At 52.9% G+C, this 15,155-nt stretch overlaps 1 protein-coding gene across 8 annotated transcripts in view; it reads left to right on the top strand.

Annotated features, from left to right (window-relative positions):
• HROB (homologous recombination factor with OB-fold) overlaps positions 1–15,155 on the top strand; it is a 37,987-nt gene that overhangs the window by 15,142 nt on the left and 7,690 nt on the right. For 2 of the 8 annotated variants that reach the window (XR_014821096.1, XM_021066894.2), the window contains exons 1-9: positions 2,695–2,950; positions 4,121–4,171; positions 7,656–8,819; positions 10,265–10,348; positions 11,374–11,514; positions 12,112–12,220; positions 12,410–12,495; positions 12,866–12,991; positions 14,994–15,099. Coding sequence is in view for 4 of the 8 variants with exons in the window: in XM_021066894.2 (XP_020922553.2) it covers positions 2,948–2,950; positions 4,121–4,171; positions 7,656–8,819; positions 10,265–10,348; positions 11,374–11,514; positions 12,112–12,220; positions 12,410–12,495; positions 12,866–12,991; positions 14,994–15,099 (1,870 nt within the window). In the remaining 4 variants the exon portion in view is untranslated. Of the gene's footprint in view, positions 1–2,694; positions 2,951–4,120; positions 4,172–7,655; positions 8,820–10,264; positions 10,855–11,373; positions 11,515–12,111; positions 12,221–12,305; positions 12,496–12,865; positions 13,812–14,327; positions 15,100–15,155 lie in introns of those variants that run through there. The other 6 variants (XR_014821097.1, XR_014821098.1, XM_084984342.1 and 3 more) reach the window with 6 other exon arrangements.

Below are 15,155 nucleotides of genomic sequence, written 5' to 3'. Positions count from 1 at the left end.
ATAGATACAAACTCAAGCCATGTGGTTCCCATAACAAATCTCAGCACATGTTTGCAAACTCAAGTAGGGGGGGAGCGAACCCACATTGTTGAGCCCCTGCCAACGTGCCAGGCATGGAGTTGGCCTTTTCGATGCATTAATTCATTTAATCTCACAGCAACCCTGTGAGGAAGATGTGTTATTCCATTTTCATAGAGGGGACAACTAAGGTTCAGAGAGGTAAAGTAACTTACTTAAGGTCACATGGCCAGTTAGGACCAGGGTCAAATATGAACCAAGATTTGTCTAACTCCATAGGCAATGTGGCCTGCTGTCTCCAAACACTCACTCACGGAGTTCCTGCCGTGGCTCAGTGGGTTATGAACCTGACTGGTATCCATGAGGCTGTGGGCTCGATTCCTGGCCTCGCTCAGTGGGTTAAGGATTTGGCGTTGCCATGAGCTTCAGTGTTTGCTTCACATGCAGTTTGGAGCGGGCATTGCTGTGGCTGTGGTATAGACTGGCAGCTGCAGGTCTGATTCAACCCCTTGCCTGGGAACTTCCGGGTGATGTGGGTGCAGCCCTAAAAGAGCCAAAAACAAACAAACGAATAAAAAAACCACTACACACTCACAGAAATACATACCCGAGGTGTGCTCCCTTGTACCTAAGAACGTGAGGCTCGTCATCCAGCAACGATAGGTATTTGGGGAAGTGAGCATGGAGTTGCCTAGACTCCTTTGCACTCCCTTCTCAGAAGTGGCGTTAGGTCATTCAACAAACACTTGCTGAGTATCTTCTGTGTGCTGGGTCCTGTGCCAAGTGCTGGCTCACAAAAGTGAAAAGTTATAGTCATTCGTCCTGAAAGAGTTCAAAGTCCAAGCAGGGAGGTGTGAGAGAAATTTGAAGACAATACAGGGCATTCAAGAGATCTAAGCTATCATGGAGGAAACCCGCAAATGCAGGAAGTGAAGAAGAAGGAAACCTGGTTTGGGTCGGCTTGGGGCAATTAAGGAAGGCTTCTTGGAGGAGGCGTGGGGCATGAAGAATGAGTGGGGTGGAGAGGGATTGGTATTGATTGGGAGTTGGATGAAAGATGAGCTAGGACAGGGAAGCAGATGCCAGGACACTGCAGGCCTTAGGTATTTTGTATGTCATCCTCAGGTGACTGGGAGGAGTTGAATAATTTTTTACAGTGGAAAAATAGTATCTCATTTACATATTAGGAAGAATGGTCAGAAGAGAGGAGAGCTTGAGCTAGGGAGACCATGCAGGAGGCTATGGCAAAGTCCAAGCAGGAGAGGGTAAGTCCTGATGTAGAGGCTAAGGCATCCAGACAAGAGGTAGAGGAGTTCTAATGGAGCAGTGGGTTAATGATCCAGCTTGTCTCTGAGGTGCCTGTTCAGTCCCCAGCCCAGCACAGTGGGTTAAAGGTCTAGCATTGCTGCAGCTGTGGCATAGGTCATAGCTCTGGTTCTCTGGTTGGGACTTTTTTTTTTTTTTTTGTCTTTTTTGGGGCCACACATGCAGCATATGGAAGTTCGCAGGCTAGGGGTTCAATGGAGCTATAGCCACTGGCCTACACCACAGCTCTCGGCAACACTGGATCCTTAACCCACTGATCGAGGCCAGGAATCAAACCTGTGTCCTCATGGATGCGAGTCAGATTCGTTTCCACTGAGCCACAATAGGAACTCCTGGTTGGGACTTGATCCCTGGCCTGGGAACTTCCACATACCTCGGGCTTGACCAAAACAACAACAACAACAAAACTATGCCACTCTGGCTGTCACTGGAAGGGAATCTGAGGTCGAATTGAGTCAATAACCACAGAAGGCATTAGTGACAAGGGTTGGCCTCCCCAGATCACTGGGCCCCTGCCCATCTGTCTGTCTGCACAACTCTCCTGGACTCTTATCTTTTTTTTCCCTGCAGCTGTGCAGCAGCTTGGGGATCTCAGTTCCCAGGGAACTCCCTCTATCTTTCGATCTGTATCTCCCCTCCCTAACTTGTTCATGAACTTGATAGCACAAGGAGTCATTCATTTCTCTATCCCCAGTGTCAAGCACTGGGCCTGATACATAGTAGTCATTGTGTCACTCCTTCAATAACTCTATTGAGCATTGTTCTAAGGGCTAGGGATACAAAGTTGAACAAGCCAGACAAGGTCCCTACCCTCATGGAGCTCATATTCTAGTGAGGAAGACACACAATAAAGATGTAAACCATGACAATTATGCATTATGAAAAATACTGAGAAGGAAAATAAACGCTGTGATGGAGGCAGAGATGTTACTTGAGTGATAAGGTGACAGGGAAGATCTGAGATCTAAGCTGAAACATGAAGGTTGAAAAGAGCCAGACCAAGCACACTTTTGCTAAATAAATATGTGTTGCAAGAATAGATGGATGGATTGATAGATGCATGGATGCACCGATGAACAGAAAAATCAGCAGAGTGGATTTTGGTGTGAAAGAGTATCACGCTGTAGTACCCAGTCCCTAGCATGCTTAACACAAGAAAGTAGCGTGAGCAGAATGGGACAGAATGGGTCCCGAATTCCCAACCTCGTTCTGTCCTGAGCTCGCACTGAACAGGTGGATTGGGCCCTGGGGGCCGCTTGGGGGCGACGGAGAGCCCATCCGTTTCCCTTTAAGGGCGGGGCGGAAGTCTGCGGTGTAGGGCCTTTGCGTCGGCGGGAGAGAAATAGGTCTGCCCCTTTAAGAGGGCGGAGACGCTGAGTGGCGGCCGCTTCGAACGCGGCCTAGGGCGCCTACCTCCTGCTTCCGCGACCACCCTCCCTCGGCTCCCTCCTGGCTAGCAAAGACGCCTCTCTCCGACCTGTGTCCTGAGACACCATCGCCCGGACTCCGACTCTCCTAACTGGGCCAAAGCCAAGGCCTCCGCGACCCCTAGAGTCGGGGTCTGCAAGGCCAAGCCGCGGGCCGGAGCCCACCGGCCGTCTCCATGGTAATGCCGCCCTGGGGACCAGCCTTCCGGGTTCCAGCCGCTCCCCCCGTGCGAGCCGGAGGGCCGGGTTAGGGTTTGGGGGTGAGCTCGGTGGGGTCGTGAGGTCCGGAGTTTAGTCAGGGCTTGGCACGGACACACCCGTTCACCCGGGGAAAGTCTCTCCACCTCCCTCCCTCTGGGCCTCAGTTTCCCGCCCACTGCCTTTTCTCATGTTGGAGAACTCCAATTCATCCTTCCCAGTGTGCTCAAACATCACGCCTCCTGCGCCAGACCCCCGCCCCACTTCCAGTTTGGTCTCCCTAATTGTAGCTCTTGCTGTCCTGGCATCTGGGGTTAGGCACAATCCTTGGCTCTAGGATTGACTTTATTTATTTATTTTTGCCTTGCCCAGGCATGTGGAAGTTCCTGGCCAGGGATCAAATCTGTGCCACAGCAGCGACCCGAGCCACTGCAGTGCTAGTGCCAGATTCTTAACCTGCTGCACCCCAGGGGAGCTCCAGGACTGAGGCACTTTAGTGGTGGCCACAAGCAGCCCTGCTGCCCAGAAAGAAGGACTGGGGTGTCTCACTTTCCTGGGATCCTAGCTTTGGGGTGTTGGATTAGATAAAAGGAAACCGCTGGTTTGGAAACAAGGCCACTGGTTTGGAAACAAGGCCACAAGACATGCCTGGCTTTATGGTAGTGTCTCTTAACGTTTGACAGAGATTCATCAGGCCAAACCTTTGGGATGCTGCAAAATCCTTAAGCCACTCGCACAGGACTGAGTCTAATGAATGACCCAGGCTCCCTTGAGCAGCCTTCCCTTTGCCTCCTCCCTCTGATAAGGTTCATGCAAATGGATTTGAGTGAAATACTTCATAAGAAAGGATTCTAAATCATCTAAGTCTCTAAGTAAATCCCATCTCTTCTTGCCTCATTCCTTATTCCCAGAAAACTCTACACTTGGAGTTTCCTGGTGGCCTAGCAGTTAAGGATCCGGCATTGTCACTGCTGTGGCATGGATTTGATCTCTGGCCCAGGAAATTCCGCATGCCAAAAAAAAGAAAGAAGGAAAGAAAGAAAACAGGTCACCTGATGGTCTTATTAGAATTGGAAGGAAGCACATCGGAGACAGAATGTACTTTCGAACAGCATTTCTTTCCAGCCTCAATTGCTTTGTTTTCCTTTCAGGCATGCAGTCTGCAGAAGCTGTTTGCAGTGGAAGAGGAGTTTGAAGACGAGGTAAGGAAGTGTTGGTGATCAGAGATGGCAGAGGAGCTCTTAAGATGTAAACACCCAGGCCCAGAACATTTTGGAACAGTCTGCCCAGCTCTCCTTTTACTTGACATGTTATCTTTTTTTTGGGGGGGGGGGTCTGTAAGAGGCTGAGAAATGATGGGAAATGTAAACAATCCACTTAACTGTCTTAGAAACAAATAAAAAAACCAGAGAGATGGGCTGCCTGATTGTCCTACCTTTAAATCATAAGGGCTCTTGCCTAGGAGCTGTGTCCTCTGGGTGATTAGGTTCACATCCATGAGGACGTACTTGACGTGGGAAGAAAGTTTATGGAGAGGCAGAGACAGCAGAGTTATTGGATGGCGGGAGGCCTGGGGCCACCAGCTGGCCACCCGAGCCAGGGCAAAGTGCTTCATTCTCTGGCCTTCCACTTTCTCTTCTGCAGCATGAGGGGCGTTCTTCTGCCTCATTCTTCCCTTCCCTGTCTCTCTCCTCAGAAGATGAGGGATGAGACTAAATCTGAAACTGGCATATTAGAATCATCCCACCTGGAGCCCTACCACACACCAATGAAATCAGAATTTCTGGGGATGGGCCCAGGTAGGAATATGTCGGGGTTTTGTTGTTGTTGTTGTTTTGGCGGCACCAGAGGCACATGGAAGTTCCCAGGGCAAGGATCCAACCTGTGCCACAACAGCAACCTGAGCTACTTCAGTGACAATGTTGGATCCTTAACCTGCTTCGCCATAAGAGAACTCCCAGGCAGGGTTATGTCTTATCTCTGGGTGCAGCCAGAGACCCTGGAACTGGTGGTCTTCATGCTGTCTTCCCTCTCAGATGTGATGGATATAGTTTCATCTGGGAGGCTTGCTCTCTCAAATCCTTTTCTTCTTCTTCTTCTTCTTTTTTTTTTTTTTTTTTTTTTTGTCTTTTTGCCATTTCCTGGGCCACTCCTGCGGCATATGGAGGTTCCCAGGCTAGGGGTCAATTCAGAGCTGTAGCCGCTGGCCTACACCAGAGCCACAGCAACTCGGGATCCAAGCTGCATCTGCAACCCACACTACAGTTCATGGCAACGCCGGATCTTTAACCCACTGAGCAAGGCCAGGGATCAAACCCACAACCTCATGGTTCCTAGCAGGATTCGTTAACCACTGAGCCACGGTGGGAACTCTCAAATCCTTTTCAAAAAGAAACAGGATTTAAGTGAGTAAGGCCCCCAAAGGTAAATTAATGTGCTTAAGAAAATAGCACCAAAAGTCCGGAGAGCCTCTTGACTCCAGTCTAATGTACATGGAAACTACTAAACTGTATTTATAGAAGAGAGCTGCTCTAGTTTATCAGCGATAAGCCATTCAAGCCTACTTTTTGTCTCCCTGTGCTTTGCTTTAAAAATCACATTTAGGATTTAGCCGGATGGCTAATTTGTACCTAGTAGGTTGGTGAATGCTGCACCAGGGGCCCTGCTGTGGCAGCCTCGGCCCCAGGCTTCCCTTCCTTTGAGGCTTTTGGAACCTGAAGCGTGAACAGGAAAACAGACCTTCCCCAGATCTCTTAAAATTCTGTCTTTGGTTTGTCTCCTTCTTTGAGGCCCCAAGACATAATGACAAAGGCACATATGGGTTCCAGTCCTGGTTCTGTGACGTTGCTTAACTTCTCTGAGTCTCGGTTTCTGTATCCATCAAGCCGGGCTAATAATAGTACCTATTCATAAGGCCATTGTGAGAATTCATTGAGAGGATTCTGGTTCCATGTTTACAAGGAAGCTGGCACCCAGTGAGGTTCTCCAAATGTTAAATGTTTTGTTGTCACTGATTTTTGTTTTAACACATAATTTAGAACTGCCAGCTTTGTCAAGGAGATGTGTCCTTGTCCTTGTCTTTCAGCTTTGGAGATGTGTAATCACAGGCTGGAAAAGTGACTGTTAAAGTGACCCTCCTGGGTCTTACCCGGTCGTGGCTGGACTGCGAGGCCAGTAATGGAATTAAGAGTGAAAGACTCGGAGTTCCCGTCGTGGCGCAGTGGTTAACGAATCTGACTAGGAACCATGAGGTTGCGGGTTCGGTCCCTGCCCTTCCTCAGTGGGTTGACAATCCGGCGTTGCCGTGAGCTGTGGTGTAGGTTGCAGACGCGGCTCGGATCCCACGTTGCTGTGGCTCTGGCGTAGGCCAGTGGCTACAGCTCCGATTAGACCCCTAGCCTGGGAACCTCCATATGCCGCGGGAGCGGCCCAAAGAAATAGCAAAAAAGACAAAAAAAAAAAAAAAAAAAAAAGACTGAAAGACTCTGACAGCTCAGGTTTCTGTTCCGTGACCAGTCCCTTTCCCTCTTCCCAAGGCAGATGACGTCGTGTCTGAGTGAGAGCTCTTCCGGAGAAAAGGGCTCCATCAACCCCCAGGGTCATCGGGATTTTCTTGCTGCTGTGATTCCAATGATATTATTATCACTAGGTCCTGAGGTGGTCCTGTGGGAGTGTGCTACTCTCCTGATGATACGCAAGGCAGGAAAGATCCTTCCTCTGGCCTAGACAGTCCAATGAGGCAGCAGGGGCTGGGGGTGGAGGGACCTTCCTGTCAGTTAAATCAGCAGTTCTGACTCAAAAACACCCTCAGAACAGGTCTGTTGCTCTTGAAGGTGTCAATCTCACCTTGCTTCCCAACTGGAATCCATACTTAATTTAACTTGCCTGAAAAGCTATATTTAACTTCTGCCTGTGTTGCTGGATCTAGGGTCTCTCTGGCTCACTGATGAATTCTCTGTGTGTAGGGGGGCTGGGGTGAGGGGTGGGAAGTGGGGTGAGGACGGGCAGCAGGACCAGCTGGACAGATCCCTAGTGCACAGGCTGACTTCCTTGGGATGGGTGTGTGACCTTGGGTGACTTGTTTGACTCCTTGGTGACCTGGTTCCTTTGCTTCTTCCTACTTCTCCCCCAGCTGCCACCACTTGCCCACCACCACCACCACCACCCCCTGCCCCCGCCTGAGATTGAACAAAGAGCTTCTTGAAGACTTAACCTTAGAATGTGGCTGGTAGAAGCCTGGTGATGGGCTCACGGCAGGGTCAAAGGTGGTGAGAGTCCACCACTGCCTCTTGTGCCTTGGTTTCTTGTTGCACGCATCGGTGCACACATACGTACCACAGGCCTGAAACAGTCAAAGCAGAGTGTTTCTTGATTTCCAGGTGACAAGACCTGCTGTCTCTGCTTTTTTTGTTTGTTTGTTTTCTTTTCTTTTTAGGGCTGCACATGCGACATATGGAAGTTCCCAGGTTAGGGGTCAAGAATGGGAGCTACAGCTGCCAGCCTACGCCACAGCCACAGCAACGCCAGATTCAAGCCGCATCTGTGACCTGCACCACAGCTCACGGCAACGCTGGGTCCTTAACCCTCTGAGTGAGGCCAGGGATCACACCCGTATCCTCATGGATACTAGTCAGGTTCTTAATCTGCTGAGCCACAACAGGAACTCCTGTCTCTGCTTTTTTGTAGGATTTTTTGTCTGCAGTGGAGAATGCAGAGAACCAGTTTGCTGGCTCGGGGCCTGTGACCACTGGGTGCCTGCGACCTGTCTCTTCCCGGCCACAGGAGGCTGCACAGGCACGGGCTTCTGGGCAGCTGCTGCCATGTCCCCCTGCTCCTTCAGAGGCTGTGGACCTGCCAGCCCCGGGGCTCCACCGTCCTACATCCAGCATGTCCTGGGCCATCAGAGGTCAGCCTTCCACAGGAACAGCCCCCCTAGGGCCTGTTCCGACGTCTAGCAACTGGACTGGCGATCAAAGAGTGACACTGACAGAAGTGCTCAAAGAGCCAGCAAGGCCCCAGTCCTCAGCCTCCCGCCCCCAGTTCACCTTTAAGAGTCAAGAGCAGGTGATTTGTGGCTTTGAGGGGCCTGAACAAGATGAATTTGATAAAGTTCTGGCAAGCATGGAGCTGGACCTTGGAGTTAGCAGTGAGGCCACAGGAATCCTGCCTGCCTGGCAGCGGGAAGACTCAGCATTGGCTAAAAAGGCCCGGGTAGCTGATCTGAACAGACCTTGCCAAGAGGGGCCCACGTCTGCCACCCACGTCACTGATATCGTGTCAGCCCAGGGTGAGCCTCCGGAGCCTGGTGTCCTCTGTGGGACTCCTCAGACCCACCTGAGACCTGGTGCCACGGCTAACCTTCCTGGCCCAGCTGCCTCAGTAGTTCATGCCCAGCAGCCCCACTGGCAAGTCTCTCCCGAAGGTCCCCGTCTTCGAGCACCCCTGCCTCTCCAAGCTGCTGGCAGGCCCGTTCAGAGCATCCCTCAAAACCGGCTCCCAGGCCCGCCGTTCCTGTTTCCAAACACCTGCTTGAGTGGCACACCTCATCCTCCCAGCCCACGAACTCCCAGCTCAAGCTGCGCCACCCCCTCAACGACTGTTTTAGGATTGTCTCCTTGGAGGCCCTTCCAACCCCGGGCTCCATCGTCTGCTGTCCAGTCTCCTGCCAGCATCCCAAAGGGCCCCCAGCCCTCTCCCGTTCCTCAGGCTGCTCTGCAGACGCCCATAGTCACCAACCACCTGGTGCGGCTGGTCACTGCTGCCAGCCGGACGCCCCAGCAGCCCGCCCGCCCTGCCACCCGTGCCAAGACACGCCGCTTCCCTGGCCCCGCAGGGCTCCTGCCCCACCAGGTGAGCGACACTGAACGGAGCCCCACCGAACAGAGCCAGGGCTTTGCAGGCCACTGGGGGAGAACAGCTGAGGCCCAGCACGGCCCAGTCCCGAGGCGGAGGAAGGAAGGGCAGAGAAGGAGGGGTTCCAGAGCTGTGGAGGAGGTCAGGCGCCCGAGGGGGCCGTTGAGGTGCTCAAGCTCTGAGAATTTCACACTTTCCCTACATTGAGCACCTACTGTTTACTGGCCCCGGGGCAGGGAGACTCATTTGTATTTGTCAGCCACCCATGTGTTGGGCACTTTGCTTGGAACCGAGAATAGAGATTCACATAGAAATAGTTGCTGTCCTAGGGAGCTTCCAGGGGACTGAAAGAAGCAGAACAAATGATTATACATAAGAGGCACAAAGGAGTTCCCGTGGTGGCTCAGTGGGTTAAGAATCCAACTAGTATCCATGGGGATGTGGGTTCGATCCCTGGCCTCGCTATCACGAGTAGGTTAAGGATCTGGCATTGCCATGAGCTGTGGTGTAGGTCACAGACTCGGCAGGGCTGTGGCCGTGGCTGGCAGCTACAGAGCTACAGCTCTGATTCGACCCCTAGCCTGGGAACCTCCATACATATGCCGAGGGTGCAGCCCTAAAAAGGCAAAAAAACCCCAACAAAACAGGGAAAGGGCAGAGAGTAGGGGCCGTTCCCTGGGCGCTGGGGAGGCACTAGGCTTGCTGAGTGGGCTTTGGATGGATGAGTAGGAGGTTTATGGACGTGTGTGGCGGAAGGCTGTGCCCTGGAGGACATTTCAGCCGTGGGAGGACGGCAGAGCACGTGCAGAGGCGCAGAGGCGGGCGAGCAGGCCGCGAGGGAGAGCCGCAGACCTGCTCATTGTGTCTGGTGTGCGGGGAGAGCTGGGCAGCCGGAGCTGGGCTGAGCTGGGAGTTTGGATTTCAGCACCAGTGGAGGGACAGTGTCCATCAAACCAGATTTAGATCAGATCCCAGGTAACTGGACTCTGGTCTGTTGTGATAGGTATCCCCCTTTCCCCACATTTGGAGCGTGTTCGAAACAGTTTCTACCTGTTCCTTGGTCTTTCCTGTCGCTCCAGGGAGGCCATGTCCACTCCTCCTGGGCTGCATCTCTGGAGGGAGGGCTGAGGTCCCTGAGAAGGGGCCTGGGAGAGCTGCCCTTTAACTCCTCACGCCCTCTCTATTCAGGTCCTTGCCCCTTTAGGAAGCCCTGCGTTTTGTTCCCGGGCCAGCTCCAGCTTCCTCACGTTCCCGAAACGATCTCCAAAGCGTCTTTTTTGAGCCCCAATGAGGCTCCTGAGACTTCGTTAGGAGAGCTGTAATATGTGTTAATTGTCTCTGATAGTTTCCTGCACTCATTATATAACCCAGACAAGAAGCTGCACTTGTAAATAACAGCTGCTGAGCTTGCTCTCGCCTTCTCCTCCTCTCTCCCCTCGTAGCACAGCGGGAAAAACCTGGACGACATCATGGTTTCCACGCCCCAGACTCCAACTCACGGTGCTCTGGCTAAACTCCGGACAGAGGTAGCTGATCATGTGCAAGCGGTACTTCCTGGGCATCACTTAAGGGCCGGGGACATCCCTGCTTTGGGTGCTGCTGGGTCTGTTCCCTGGGGTCATGCACCAAAGGACATTTGGAGAGGTGGCAGTTTTACTGGCATTAACCGAAGCCTGTCCTGATGCCGCAGGGCCATTAACCGATGCCACGGGTCTAGCCTTCTTCACTAGGTGAGAAGGAAAGGCCCAGCTAACTCCATCTTCCCGAGGAGGAGGAGGGGAGTGTGATACATATCAGGAAATCGTATCTCAGGAACCCTTCCTCTCAGGTTTCTGGGAATTGAGCTGGAAGGATCTGACTTCATCTTGCCTCTGGCGGGTTCCCTCTGGGTGGGTAAGACCCAGCCTCCCTCCCCCCAGGATTCCGATTAATCTGCTCTGCCCTCAGACCCACTTTTGCTTTAATTCTTTCTAGAAGTTTTTCTCTTTGCCATTTCAGATACAAAGCAATAAATACTCATCTGGATTCAAAACTTTTTTTTTTTTTGTGCTTTTTTGCTTTTTTAGGGCTGCACCTGCTGCATATAGAAGTTCCCAGGCTAGGGATTGAATCGGAGCTGCAGCTGCCAGTCTACACCACAGTCACAGCAACACAGGATCCAAACCATGTCTGTGACCTACACCACAGTTCATGGCAACACCGGATCCTTAACCCACTGAACGAGGGCAGAGATCAAACCCACATCCTCATGGATACTAGTTGGGTTCTTAACCTACTGAGACACAACAGCAACTCCCAAAACATTTTCTTTTTTTGCTTCTTAGGGCCACACCCGTGGCATGTGGAGGTTCCCAGGCTAGGGCTCTAATTGGAGCCAGAGCTGCCGGCCACAGCCACAGCCACAGCCATGCCAAAACATTTTTTTAAGTATAAGAAGGTGGGAGTTCCCGTCGTGGCGCAGGGAACTCTCCACCCCCTATCCCAACCCAGTCAAGGTCTGCAGCAGGCTGGACCCGTTGATGCAGGCGCCCCTTCTGCTCTCTGGTGCCAGGTGGTTACTAGTTCCCAGGCATCGGTGGAGGAGGACTTTGGACGAGGGCCCTGGCTGGCCATGAAGTCGTCTCTGGGCCTGGATGAGAGAGACCCCACCTGTTTCCTCTGTACCTACAGCATCATCATGGTGCTGCGGAAGGTAAGGTCCTGGTGCTGGGATCTGAAGGAGGACCATCGTTGTCCCTTTCCCCAGCCTCTGCCCTGCTCCGCCTCAGGAAAGGGGCTCTCTGTTTGCTCCCTCTGACCCCAGGCCTGTCTCTGAGCTGCAGTGTGAAGCCCCTTTGGTTATGTCTTCCACTCACCCACCTTTTCGCTGCCATCCTCCGAGGTATCAGGCACAGGAGGAAGTGGGTCATAAGCATGTCTCTACACATCCGGGCTCTGAATAGGGTGGGATAAGCTCACTGCCAGCCTTAGCGCTCCCCAGAGGTCAAGGGTCGTGGGCAGTACACCTGCTCATGTATTCCTGCCTGTGGCCTGCTGTGCCGGACCTCTGTATAAGTGTAAACACATAAACACACGAAAGAAAGGAAGCAGGGGACAGAAATGCGGCCCGCCAGCTGCAGGTCTGCCAGAGGGAGACGGGAGGAGCCCTTTAAACTGCCCCTTTGCCCTCCGCAAAGGAAGATCACCACACCAGTACTCTGCCCCCTGCCGCCCCCGGGTTGCCCTGGCACACTTGGGAGCCTAACAGATGGGACATGGCTGGCTCAGCAAACACCTCTGCTGTAACCAGGCAGCCCTGAAGCAGCTTCCCAGAAACAAAGTCCCCAGCATGGCGGTGATGATCAAGTCCCTGACTCGGAGCGCAATGGACGCCAGTGTGGTTTTCAAGGACCCCACAGGTGAGGAGTTAGGTCCCGGGAGTGTCTGATGAGTGGCCTCTGTGGAGGTTAGGAGGTGAGGAGGCGTCACCCTCTCCATTTGCAGTTGGGAAAATGGAGGCAGTGAGCAACCCACTTCCCAGCCACGGCCCAGACCAGTCGCTGTGCTGCCCTTGACCCTGAGGCTGACGGGTGGTGTGGCGTTTGCAGGAGAGATGCAGGGCACGGTGCACAGGTTGCTGCTGGAGACCCGCCAGAATGAGCTGAAGCCTGGCTCAGTGCTGCTGCTAAAGCAGGTACGAGGAGCCCCGGGTCGGGGCCTGCTCTCCCCACTCCCGCCCTGGAGAAAGGCCCTGGTGTCTCTCTGGCTCCCTTCCTTCCCAGGACCCAGGCAGGGAGTGGCTGGGCTGGTGCTAGGCCCTGGCTTCCTGGAGCTGAGTCAAGGCCTAACTGCCCCCTTTCAGGGGCACGGATGGGCATGGGGCCTGTGCCATGAGGGGCCGAGAGTGCGGGAAGTGGTTCTACTGTTGCACCAGGGCTGGATAAGGAGCAGTTTGTGTGACCCTGGTGCAGAGGCCATCAAGGGAGAGCCCAGAAGGGCCCGATGGCCATCGGGCAGCACCTAGTGTTCTGTCAGGGCACTGACCCCGCCTTCCTCTACTCCAGATCGGAGTGTTTTCTCCTTCGCTCCGAAATCACTACCTCAACGTGACGCCCAACAACCTGGTCCACATTTACAGCCCGGATTCTGGGGACGGCAGCCTCCTCGAGCCATGCGAGCCCTTCCCCAAGGTGAGGGGAGCGGGTGGGGGTGGGGACTGAGAGCACCGCCGCACATCTTCTGATCTCTTCCCCTCCCCACCCTGGGGAGCAGGCGTGTGAAGTGTCCCTGCTCCAGCCGCCTCCCAGATGGCACAGTAACAGGACCCAGAGGAGCAGCTGGCTTCTTGGTGATCCTGAGTGTCTGACAGAGGGCATGGGAGTCACTTGAGAACTGCCTGAGTTGAGGGTCCCCGCGGGGGTGGTGGCCCTCCGTGGGTGACTGCGGCCCGGGTTTGCTGCAGGTGGCAGTGCAGAGAGCAGTTAGCTGCAGGTGGCTTGTCAGGTGCGCCAGCACTTGCTCTGGTCTTCCCTCCTGGCTTCCGCCTCTGCTAGGTGAGGGGCCCCAGCCCAGAACTCGGGGAGGGACACGCCCTTGGGGAACAAGGGAGACTGGGTTCCAGGCAGCTCCACTCCAGGGTGAGGGTGCAGAGCCCAGCCTTAACTTGGCATACCGTGTCCCCTCTGGCCACCCCCACCTTCCCGGGATCCTATGTTGTGGTGCTGGCCTGGCCCGGGGGTCAGGAGATTTGGTTGTGTCCCTGGTTTGCTGGTAGTTTGTACCATGACCTTGGGCAAGTCCTGTCCTCTCCCCTACCGTTGCTTTGTCTATAAAAAATTGGACTGGATGACGTCTGGTCAAGTTAGGCTTTTAGCTTTAACTTGCTACTTCCATTTCTCTCTTTCTCCTTAACCTTCCACCTTCTCTCAATATCACCCCACTTCTTTTTAAATTTTTTTCCAGAGTTCCCCTTGTGGCGCAGTGGAAACGAATCTGACTAGTAACCATGAGGTTGTGGGTTCAATCCCTGGCCTCGCTCAGTAGGTTAAGGATCCAGCGTTGCCGTGAGCTGTGGTGTAGGTCGCAGATACAGCTCGGATCTGGCGTGGCTGTGGCTGTGGTGTAGGCTGGAGGCTACAGCTCCTGTTAGACCTCTAGCCTAGAAACCTCCATATGACACGGGTTTGGACTTAAAAACCAAAATAAATAACTAAATTTTTTTCCTCCATACCCACAGCATGCAGAAGTTCCTGTGCCAGGGATCGAACCTGTGCCACAGCAGTGACAATACCTGATCTTTAACTTGCTTCGCCACCAGGGAATTCCTTACCCCACTTCTTCTTTTTTTTTTTTTTTTTTAATCTTTTTTGGGCCTCACCTGCAGTATATGGAAGTTCCAGGCTAGGGGTGGAATTGGAGCTGTAGCTGCCGGCCTACACCACAGCCACAGCAATGCCAGATCCGAGCCACATCTTCGACCTATACCACAGTTCACGGCAACGCTGGATCCTTAACCCACTGAGCGAGGCTAGGGATTGAACCTGCGTCCTCATGGATGCCAGTCAGATTCATTTCCGCTGAACTCCTCCTCGCCCACTTCTAAAAGAATCATCTTTATTTTTCTTTAAAGTTTTTAGTTATGTATGTATACTTGCTGAAAAAATTTGAAATGGTACAGATACAGCAGCATGAACTGACCCTTCCCTGCTTCCATTCCCTGGGGCTAAACATGGCTAATGGGCTTAGTTACTAATTTTAATTACTTGTCCACATATTAGCTAGTCTGGGATTGTTAACAGCTCATCTTTTTCAAATAATTCAATGAATTGTATTATATTTATAGTTGCACAACAGCTCATTTTTAATTCTAGGCTAACTCCTCAGCATATTTCTAAATGGTCTCTTCACTCTCTGCTCCAGCTATAGAGAGTCCCTAAAACATGAGATTCCAGCAGCATTAGAAAAGAAAAGAAAGTCAGCCCTAACTTTTTTGTTTTATTTTTTTAATTATCTGCCGTTTGGCGCATTTGACGTTTCCGCTCCCTCCAGCAGCAGGGCCCTGGGTGACTGGCCCCTGCCACATTCCCCTGTTCTGAGCCCCCACCTGTTCCTTGGAGGTCGGGTGGAGATGATGGTACTGTCCAGAGGGATTTCAGGGGCAGAGGGGTTGCTAACCAGATCCTCTGTCCCCAGGATCCAGGAAGCTCCCACGAAAGCCTCCAGCACAAGACAGCGAAGCCTGGGAAAGACCTCAGAACAGCACAGAACCCAGAGGCGGGGGTGGAACTTCCAGAGGCAGGTAAGGCCGCCAGCCCACCCAGGAGCAAAAGAGCTTCTCCCTCTATTTCCGCTTGT

The sequence above is a fragment of the Sus scrofa genome, chromosome 12 (assembly GCF_054392235.1).
Source record: "Sus scrofa isolate SSC_HxYL_T2T_F1_AM1 chromosome 12, Sscrofa_HxYL_maternal_Yorkshire_Landrace_v2.0, whole genome shotgun sequence".
In the NCBI taxonomy this organism is placed as follows: Eukaryota; Metazoa; Chordata; class Mammalia; order Artiodactyla; family Suidae; genus Sus; species Sus scrofa.
The sequence above is the reverse complement of the archived record's forward strand: the minus strand, read 5'-3'. Positions and strand labels throughout refer to the sequence as shown.